Source organism: Olea europaea, chromosome 21, assembly GCF_002742605.1.
Source record: "Olea europaea var. sylvestris chromosome 21, O_europaea_v1, whole genome shotgun sequence".
Taxonomy (NCBI): Eukaryota; Viridiplantae; Streptophyta; class Magnoliopsida; order Lamiales; family Oleaceae; genus Olea; species Olea europaea.
In genome coordinates, this window is record NC_036257.1 from 384,025 (window position 1) to 395,522 (window position 11,498).

General features: G+C 33.4%; 1 protein-coding gene across 1 annotated transcript; it reads left to right on the forward strand.

Moving 5' to 3' along the window:
• Nucleotides 1-5,517: 5,517 nt before the first annotated feature.
• LOC111370348 (transcriptional adapter ADA2-like) lies at nt 5,518-9,691 on the forward strand. The gene is made up of 3 exons (XM_022992014.1): nt 5,518-5,790; nt 8,846-8,904; nt 9,040-9,691. The coding sequence occupies exons 1-3, from the start codon at nt 5,738-5,740 to the stop codon at nt 9,444-9,446; spliced, it is 519 nt and encodes a 172-aa protein (XP_022847782.1). The 5' UTR covers nt 5,518-5,737; the 3' UTR covers nt 9,447-9,691.
• The last annotated feature ends 1,807 nt before the right edge of the window (nt 9,692-11,498 follow it).

The following is an 11,498-nucleotide window of genomic DNA, read 5'->3' on the forward strand; positions in this document are numbered from 1 at the left end:
TGGCTCCAAGCAAACACATAAATATTTTGATTGAAGAATTTCATGAGAATAGATTGAAGTGCTTGTTGGAATTCATGTCCGATTCGAAGTTTCTTTGGAGGTAAGTCCATACTGACCTAATCCTTGTCTAATTTCTCAATAGGCTTTGTCCTTTTGTAACTAAATTTGATTTTCCTAGATCGAGCGCTACTCGATATACCATGTTTATTTCGTGATGGGTGGAGTAATCTGGGCTCTCTATCTAGTTGGGTAGTGCACCACGCGACTTTTTGTTGCAACCTCTTTATTACCTTTGATTCCTTCAACCCCATAAGGCGTTGGGAACTTTATTGAATAATGATACATTGAGACAATTACTTTTGGATCAAAAAGTAGAAGTTGTCCCATAATGACATCATAGGGCGATGTAGAGTCTAGCCGAACGAAGCGAACAATAACTTTAGCCCTACTTCTTTTGGCATTGTCAAAGCTCCAATGAATCCAAGGATTAAAATTGAGTATTGCTGTAAAATATGCAAAGAGATCCCCATCCACTTGATTTCTTTCATATAGTAAGTTGGGATTATCACCCCAGCGGATTCATTTTTCCTTTGAAAATCCTGCGGGATGTTAGTTTCGTGGGGCTAGTATAGGACTAATTTTGGGAGGCCGAACTGTGACTCATAATTGGTTTTAGGAGAATTTTATAGTGAAAAGGTTAAAGGAAATTTAGTAATAGTTGTCGGCTATCTATTACAAGGCCCTTCTTCTAGTGCCACAATGTTGTCATTCATAATTGACGTGGCCAATTTTGATCAACTTAATGGATGATTTGTGTGAGTTAATTAGCTGGAGCAGTAAAAGAAAGTGATGTTGTATTAATTGAAATGTAACGAAAGTATAAACGTGGAATGTATTTAGTTCGTAGTCCATTGAGGTGACCATTTAGCTCAATTTAAAGCCTATATTAAGCAAGTTGGCCAACTTAATAATGTCATAAACAGTAACCAAATTACATACCTCATTTCATCTACAATGTTTTTCCTTAATATGTGTACCATTACATTATGTTTAGGTACATTTAAATGGACGAAGAGGTCGGTCTCCCAGGTCTTAGGGACAACTATAGTTGTTCCCATCATTGTAGATTTTTAATTGGCTGGTCATGAGGTGCTTTCTTCAGCTTTTTTACGTGTCTCCTCGAGATAGATCAAGGAAGAGGTAATGTTGTCATCTAGTCAAATTAGTAATTATGGTGTCTCCTAAGCACAGTAGAACTTACCGAACTAAAATCTTCCCTTGGTTCAATTGTTTCTAGGAATGACGTGTTTAAAATCTTAATTAATAGATGATTTATCATCAAATTGTGTTTAAGTAAACAATGCCAACATACTTGATGACAAAAATTTGATGCTTCTTTTTATATTCCTCCACCAAAATATATTTCGAAGGTCTTGATACACTTTGTATCACTAGGATGAGTGGTATACGAGATAAAGTGTACTTTTTCTAGAATTTCCTTTTTCAATACCTTGTAGTTAGGCATACAAATTCTTCTTTTGAACTTTAATGCCTTTCCGACAACACCTCAAATTCCTTCCTTTTATCTGATAGAAGTTGTTTGAGCTGTAATGTAATTCACAAAAGCAACTATGACCATACAAAATGGTGCATCATAGACCTTTAGCAACTATAACCATTTCCTTTGTCTCATATTTAATTCCTTCTAGGTAAAGAAATATTTGATACTTTTATGATCGATATAGATTTCACACTTGCTTCCTTACAAATAGGACCCCATAACTCTAATGCATAGCCACCGTCGCAAGCTCAAGGTCATGCTTTAGGTATTTCTGCTCATGTTACTTTATTTGCCTTGAAGCATGTGCAATCATCCTCTCATAGTATATCGAAACACACCCCGAGCCCTACATAGATGCATCATTTATAAATCACAAAATCACTGATCCTTCTGGAATAGCTAACACTAGTGCTTTGATTAACTACCGTTTCAACTCTAGAAACTCTATTCACACTTATCTGCCACTGGAAGTTTACTCCTTTTTGAGTTAGCTTAGTCATTGGTCCAGTCACATTAGAGAAAACTTCGATGAATCTTTGATAATATATAACTAAACCTAAGATAATGATGAACATCAACCGCATTTGCGGGACAGTTCCACTTAGTTACTACCTCTACCTTAGCCGGGTCAACACCAACTCCATTGCTAGTACTATGTGACAAAGAAATCCTATTCGGTTGAGCCGAAATTCACATATCTTGAACTTGGTATAAAATCTTTCCTTTCATAAAATTTCTAACAATATTCTCAGGTGCTCCTTATACTGATGTTGATCTTAACGAAAAGAGTTTACTAGTCTAATAAACACCAACCTCTCGCATCCAAGGCACTCAAAGCCTAGAATAAAGAAAATGCGGAGTTGAGACAAACCAATGAGGCCCAAGTCAAAGATTCAATCTCTTAAAGTAGAGGAAAAATAGTCGCAAGCGTCACCATCTAGAATTATGTAGGTAATTTTTACAAAATCAAATACTGTGACGACTCCTCCAACAATTGGGCCTTATGGAATGCCTAGGAGATGATAGCTTGCCTAGTAGAGGTTCACCCAAAACTAGATATTTACCTTCTCGAGGAAGAGTTCAGTGGGCTAATTGGAGGTGGACTCAATATCGAGGCAATGTTGAAGAAGCTCAAGGTGAGAAAGATGTTGGAAACGAGGTGGCTTTAGAGAAGGACTTAATTGTAGTGGATGATGAGGATCACTGTAGACCCTTAAGCATTTGTATTTTCTTTTTCTTATAATGACTTAAGCCTCATCCTCATCTAACAAACTTTTATTGAATGGATATTTTATTTTCTCCAAGTGTTGTGGCCTCTTACTTTTCCATATATGTTAGTTTTTTCAAGTGTGATTGCCATGTTTCAATTAGTAGCATCTCATCTTAAAATAGTGAACTGACCTCCACTCAATTTGACCTTGAATGAATTAGGTGTGATAAGTCATTTCACCTCTAAACATAATGATAAAAGTTTTGCATATCTCATAAGTGTTCATGCATTGTAAAATGTACAAGAGTTAACACATCTAACTAAATGAAAATTCATGAAGTTTTTTGTAAATAATTATTCCTTACATGGTGGATGATGCATTTATAAAAATAATCAAATATTTCTTAGTTTTTAAGTTGGGCTCCCTTTGGGATGCTTCGTCCTTCTTTTATCGAGGCAATTGAAGATTCCTTGCATTGTAGGTGGTTTGTCCATGCCAATGACTTCGTACATGGCAGCTGATACATCCGGAGATAATGAGTTTTGCCTCGTAGATATCAAGGAGGGCTTCCTTTGAGACGCTTTTCACCTCTATTGTCGAGGCAACAAAGACTTAAGAAAGAATTAGGATTGAAAGGAATATAATAGTCAAAATAACTAGAGCTACAAAGATATAATGATCATTCACTTATAAACATATAATTTATAATATTTAGTATATTTTTAGTCTCATTTGGCACAAATTCTTTAAAACATATTTTCTTCTCAAATTTATTTTGCACGAAAATTCACAAATTTTCTTACTTTTTAATTATTTATTGTCTTAGAATTCACTTTTCACAAAATTTATTAGCTAAAAAAATTACAACAAACATGTCATTAGCGTACAAAAAGTGATAGCAAACAATTTTGTTAGTCAAGATGGACAGAAAGCGATTTCTAACATGATTGTCAACAAGTCTTGCATGAAAGTGAAATTGTTCTCCCTAACATGATTTCTTCATTTTCGATTCTTGAGTAAAATGTTGAATCTTCAACTTCTAAAGTAAAAAATCATTAGCTTTGACAAAAATATTATTGAAATGTTGATCTTTATGCAAAACAGGAACTCCTTTATTTAAATTGAAAACATAATTTTTTATTTAAATTAAGAATTAGATAAACGTGATGACAAGAAATATTTAGCCCTTATTTGGTTTGATTAAAAACTTTGTTTTCGTTGATTTGGTAAAAAAAAAAAAAAATTATGAAATGTATTATTAAAAATTTAATAAAAATTGTGAAATTTCATAATACCTGTTCGTGAAATTGAATTTGAGGAAAAATCGCTCATATAAAACTTTTCCTATAATTTTCAAAAAGAATAATCAACCACTTATTTGTTAAAAAAAATAAAGTTCTCGTTTAAGCCTCAATCTGCAAGAATTTTTTTTTCCATTTCATTTTCAATCACACGTTTCTTTAATAAAATAATTTTATCCCTAAATTTAAATATTTTCTCTAGGTTTTAATCATGCATTCTTAGTACGGTTGGAAACGGTCCAGTTCGGAGTTGGTTTGGCAAAGTCGTCACTGAACCACCAATTTTTTGACCATACCATAATCGCACCATACTACGTAAGTTAGTTCGGTTCGACTCGGTTCGTATTTCGATTTGGTTTGATTCAGGCAATTAATAACCACGAAAATAAATTATTTTTTATAGGTCCAGCTGTCAAATTGGAAAAATAATAATTTATGAACAAAAGTTAATGAAAACAAAAACACAATACTAAGACAATTTAGCAAAACAATATCACAATTCTCAAATGTAAAATTAGAATTTAACAAACAATATTATCAATATAACAATACTAAACAATATCCTTGTCCCTTGATCCTTGTGCATTGAACTTGATTCCTATTCAATTATTCGAAAGCTCCAACCTCAATTCATATTCAATCTTTATTCTTTCCCACAACTCTTACTAGCATAGGTAAGACTCAAAGTTCATTCTTATATAGTAAATAAGGAATGTAAGGAAAGTAATAATACAACCATACTACCTAATCCAAGATGGCAAGCGACTAAAGAAGCTGTAAATTGAGGCACGCAATGGGTGACGTCGGTAACTACGGCGAGATTGACTGCACAACAAAATTTGGAGGCTCCTCGTGAAAGGTGCAAGATCTGTCTCTGTTTTTGTCACGGAGTGATGGTGAAGAATGATTTGGGGACGACTATTGCTGGTGGAGGCGTTAGTGGTTGTCGTAGCGACGAAAAGCAATGGTGGTCGTTGTATAGCGGCAAAAAGGCGGTGATTTAGATATGTGTTGTGTTGAATCTATTGATTCCAATTTTCATATATGTTTAATAGGATGCAGAGTTACTGGATTAGGTTAGTTGAACCTAGCAGGTCGGTAATGGGCCAGAATTTTGGGCAGGACAGAATCATAAAAAGAATAATGGAAAACTCAATTACCAAATTAATTTTTTTAATAGGTAATTGGTTCGGGACGTAGCAATGGCGTAAATACTATATCCATCCCGTCCCAAATTGGAGTATTAAAATCAAATACCATACTCACCTCATTGATTCATCGGTTTGACTAATCGTGATTTTTTATTTTAACAATTTGAATTGTCATCCCTAATTCTTACAATAGATTATTATTATAAAATTTATTTTTTTGGGGGAAAAATGGTGGGGCCGCCAAAAATTAAAGTTATTTTATTTTAAATTGCGCAAAAGTGAATAATAAATTTGAGATAGAGTGCGACGGCACTTTAGCTGGGAATTCTTGTCGCTATCCATTTTCCAGTCGGATGGGAATATGCATAATGATGCAGTAACAGTAAATCTACAACAGCAAATTCACTACCCAATTCGTCAATACTGGGTTTTGAGGTTGTGTTATGCCATTTCTTCGTGAAAAGTTTGGAGCCCTAGATTATTATTCTTGAAAGTTTGGTCCCATTCAAGAACATGGGTCGTTCACGCGCTGCCCATCAATCTGCCGATGAGGATCCCGCCCAAAGGTTCGTAAAAAGTTACCGCGAATCAATCTCAATTTTTATTTTTTTATTTTTTTCTGAAGCTTGTCTTCCGTTGTTTTTTACTTTTTTGATTTCGTTTGTTTGAATTGGTTATGTGGTGTATGTAATTTATAAAGTTGTTGCTTTACTTTCTTAATTTAAAGGTTTGAATTTTAGGGTTTGTATTCCATGGTTTCATCTTATTGAAGATTCAATTGTTTCCCAAACCATCTGTGTAATATTTTTTTTTTAATAAAAAATTTGGTACTTTGAGAGTATATAATTTATAATGCTGTCGGTTCTGCTTTTCTCAATTGCAAGTTGAATTTCGGGGTAATAATTCCCTGGTTTCGTCTTATTTTAAGCTTAAGTTACTCTCCAAATTATTTGTTTGATGGGAGGTAGTTTGTTCTCTTTCATAATTACTGTTAGTTGTTTTATGTGGTAATTGAGCCAAGCTTAATGTTTAAACTTGTGAAAACGAGATATCTGAAGTAGCATTCAGATACTCGATAGAAGTTATGCTATCTGAGGATTTCTTTGATACAGTATCCTCCAAGGTTGAGCACTCAAAGCTCGTCTATCTAGGCAGTATACCTCTAGAATTGTGTCTGTATTTACATACAAGGAGGATAATACACGAGACAGAAGATATCATAATTCATGGACAAAGGAGTGGATGGAGAGGGTTCAGGCTGAGCTGGTCACTGGAGAGAATGTTGATGGTTGTTGCAAGTTCAACAATGGCTTTTAACTAAGCCCTTGTTTGGGCTCCATTTTATCCAAAATGCATTTTTTTCTATCTTTTTTTAACCACACGTTCTCCAATAAAATAATATTATATGTAAGCCCAACAATTTTTCTTCATTTTTTAACAACACACATTTTTAAAAAATCACTATTTCAAAATATATTTTCCCCAAAAACACATTTTAATGGAGCCCAAACAGGTTATAAGTGTTTTATGGAGCATTTGTTCTAGGAATGAGTTGTGTTTGTTTGCAAGTTAAGACTTTTTTATTTTCGTTTATTCATTATAAGCATTTTTTATTGTTTTAAATTATTTTACTGGTTTGTACTTAGTTGGCCTCAAGCTTATGCTTAGCTTCACAGCCGTAAAATGTCTGAGTATGCGATTGGGCCTTTATAAACATTGAGTTTATTTTGAATCCAAACATCTATATAGATATTAAATATCGTATATATTACATCTACACAGTACCTAAACGTACTTCGTCAAAAAAATTTGTTTATATAATGACTTTGTAATGATACGATTTGAACCCTATGACTAATATAAAGCATAAATTTTTTTTGATAAAATTAAAATTTTAAATGTTTTATGGTTTTACAATAATAACTAATGTATTCTCTTAGTATCTACATGTTGATTTTCTTTTTATACACATTTTTATGCCATTTTTATTATAAACCTTTACCATTAATATGCTGAGTCGTTTTAATGGAAGATGAAGACGATAGATTTGTTCTTTTTTATTTTTATTTTATCTTATATTTGATACTTTATGGAATTCTTGTAATGCTTAACTTATTCTTATTTGTCTTTCAAACTGAAGAAATTAGGATTATCTCAGTTGAAATTCATTTCGCTTTACCTATCAACAGAGTTATGAGTGACTTTTTGGAGTTTTATACTTAATTGCTCAAATATAAATTTATATATAATAATAAAAAAAAAAAATTTCTTTCTGTTTTCCAGTACTTTCAATCAATTAGGAAAAGAAAATCATTAAATAATTGATTTCTTTTCCTCATTGAAGGTAAGCTTTGGAGTAACTATTGTATAAATTTTGTGTGAAAGTGCAGTCAGTTGGTTTGGATGAATGGATTCCCTTTGGGCTTGTCCGACTGGTTGATGGCAAACCAGTCCCACGGAGTTATGTGGACCATTTTAGAATCTGGTTCAATGGATCTTCGATTGAACTGACCATTTCATTTCGGTTTTAATAACTAGTCCAATTTACTTGATGCATGTTTTCTAGAGAAACCTTCATACGAGAGAGTTTCTGGAAAAAGTTTTCAGCATAAAAGAAATATTTATTTATTGGATTGAGGGTCTATTTCGATGAACTCCTTTACTGCAGTTTCTGATATAGTTTGCAGGGCTGAGTATTTTAAATTACATCAAAACGACTATGAGTCAAGGATTTTATTTTTCCTGGCCTGTACAAAAGCCATCCAATCTGCCCAGTGAATCTTCACAAAATAAATAATAATAATCTACTCGCTAAAAGAACCGTGAAGCGAACCGAGTTAGACAAACTGGATCTAGAATCCTTCCATGAAGTTCAAGACAGTTTGGTGAATGTTTCCAGGTCGTTTCTCAAGATTCATGACGAAATTTGAGGGTGAATTATCTCTAAAGCTAGGGAGAATGACGCACAACAATATTTAAAAAGTTCATGTAGCAGATTATTTATTTGAAAAAAAAAAAATACTGTTTTTGTACCGTGGCAGTATGGCTACTTTTCATGCTGTGGTTTTAGTTTAAACAGTTTCTTTGTTTTACTTCGAAGGTATTAAATAATTTAGTGTTAAGTTCTCTTTTAATTAGTACGTTGCGTATCAATCAATATCTACTGCTGGATGGTTAAGTTTGTCTAGGATAATCGTCTTTTTGGTGTTGTCTGCTATATATACATGTTTGCATGAATAATATAGTGGTGTCGGATTCTGGTTCAATTATAAATACTTTTTGGGTGATTAAAAGCATGCTTGTTAGTTTTTTTATTTTTTATTTTACCACTTTTGGTCAAACTTAATTTTTACCCACACATAACTCTAATCCACCTATTATCCACAGTTTATAATCATCTAACTTTTAATTTAGTTACCTACTAAACATGCACTAATAGCCTATCCTATTCCATAGGACATGAGTTTTGTTTGTGTATTTTATTTTTTATGTGTCACCTTCACAGTTGTCATATGTTGGTTGGGTTTGCTCTGCCATAGTTTTATATGTTTTCAATTTTTTATATTTGATCTTTTGAATGCCTGTAAACATTTATTTATTAATTTCTTGTCATAACCCCAGTCGTTCAAAGAGAAAACGGACAGCTCAAAACATGGAGAATACTGAAACTGTGACTACTGGTATGGATATACATTATGCACTATGGTAGTATGCATACTCGTTCATATGACTATGTTCTACATATTTACTTGCATGAGAAAATTGTAGCTTGATTTTAGTAACTGAAGCTTATTTTCTTTCTTGTATGAAAAAAGTTCCCGGAATGAAGGATGGTAAAAAGGCATTGTACCACTGTAACTATTGCAATAAAGACATCTCAGGGAAGATTCGCATCAAATGTGTGATGTGTCCTGATTTTGACCTGTGTGTGGAATGCTTTTCTGTCGGAGCGGAGGTGCATCCTCACAAAAGCAATCATCCTTACAGAGTCATGGTTAGTCACCGTACTGAACGTATCACTTCCCTTTTTCTGATGTGTTGCGCTGCTCAAGTTCGTAATCTGTATTTCTTTGGCCTGAGAAGCTCACTGTTATTTGCCATTTTGTGGCGGTTACAGAAAATTGTAACTGTTGAAATCTGGGATGCAATTCACGTCCACTATTTAATTCTTTATAGCTGGTTTTTCCAGTTTTTGTATTTTGAAAATCAGATTCTTACCTGATGATGCAATTTGCTTAAAAGAGTAGCTAAAGGAGCACAAAGTTTCATGGCACTAACAACACCAAACTTGACTTAACATTTGCTTCAGTTGATCAGAGAATTTGAAGGAAGAAAATATTAATTTTTATTCAATTTCAATGTCTAATTATTACAATGCATGAGGCCCCCTTATATCGAGTTTAAGCTAGTCTAATTTAAGTAGGAAAATAATAGGAAATCTATTAACTAAAACTCTAATTATGTTTCCTAGCATAATTATCCAATTTTAAAAGTAAACAACTAATAAAATACTGGAAAATTTAGGGGTGGGCGCGGGTCGGCTCGATTCGATTCTTTTTAGAACCGAACTGAACCAAAATTTTCGGGTATCTAGTAAATAGAACCGTCGGGTCCAAATATAATTATGGAACCATTCGGGTTCGGTTCTGTTCGGTTCGGTTCTGTACTATAATTCAATTTTTTAACATTTATAACAACATTATATAAATACAACTAATGATACATTCAATGATTTTGGAATGCCATAGACTAGTAGACTACCTTGTTCAAATGATCGCTACGATCAAAACTTCGATCAGCGAAGGTTGCAGCTTCGATCGGAGGTCACAGTATTGACCGATGATTGTATAGGTTTTGGAATGTCAGCGAGGCTAGTAGAGTGAGTGCGAGAATCGAGACAACGTTATGCACTTTAGTGTAGGTGTTTAAAGTTATTTAGTGGATTAGATCTTGTTGGGCTAAGAAATGAAACAATAAAATAGGCAATGGGGCCAAAATTAAAAAATTAGAAATGAAACAAATTATTGGGCCAAAAATTTGGATTTAGAAATTGTTAATTTATTAATTTGTTGAGAAAAAATTAAAATTAAAATAAATTGATTTACTCAATATAAAAAAAATTAGAAAGATTCGGTTCTTCGATTTTTGGTCTAGAACCGAGAACCGAGCTGTACCCGTCGGTTCTCAATTTAGATGCCCGTTCAGGTATTTAATTTGACAAGAACCGTCGGGTTCGATTCAGTTCGGTTCGGTCGATTCGGTTCGGGAGATTTGCCCAGTCCTAGGAAAATCTATTGAATAAAACCTTAGTTACTTTTCTTAAAAGTATATCTCTTTTGAGTTTTCCACCATCTTTGAAAGCTACGTGTTAATTTTACAAATGTTAGAAGAATGATGTGAGAGGATAATATGTTATATTAGAAATGATGCAGACTGGAAAATAGTTATTTGTGATTAAATTCTTCCTCTCTTTTTTCTCCTAGTAGAGGGGATTATTATGATACCCTGTAAGTTCAACTGAGTTGTTTCTCCCTATCCAAGGTCGTTCTGCTAGCTTAACTTGCATTTCGGTGCCTCCGTAATTTTTTTTTTTGATGTATGCATTTTCTGACTCATTTGGTTGATTTATAGGTTTACCAAATAATGCCAGTCACCTTCATATTCTGTTTCTGAGTGCTGATAAGTAGCTAAGTCTTTTATATCAACTGCAGGATCTCCTGCATCATCACTCATTCTGTTGTTTCTTCCCTCATGTTGTTAATTTCTGTCTTTTGATGCCAATGTGGTCTAGCTGCATATTTCAATTCCATTTTCTCTGAATTGGTTTAGTTTCAGAGAGAATGTTTCCAATATCTATGGCTTAAATGAACTTCTGGGAAAAAAATGATTCGTTTGACGATTAGAATACACTTCCGGGGACATAAGTTTGAGGAAAGTTGAGGAAATGAACTTTGTCAGCGACTTGTTGAAATCAAAAGCTCACAGTTTAAACATTTAGGAATATGCATTCAATTAATTGTTGAAGAAGGGCTAGGATCAAACCTCAATAATTGTGAAGACAATTTAAAACCACAAAGTGCTCCAAAACCAAATTCCGGCCAATTCTGCCGATTTATTAACTCAGTGAGTTTTACTTTATTGCAACAATATTCTGAATTTTTCATAGGTCTCATTATAATATAGAATTCTGGGGGACTTTTGAGATCAGAATCTTTCCAAGGAGAATTGTGCCGGTAAATTTCTTTTATATAGACATCTATGATTTTTATTACAC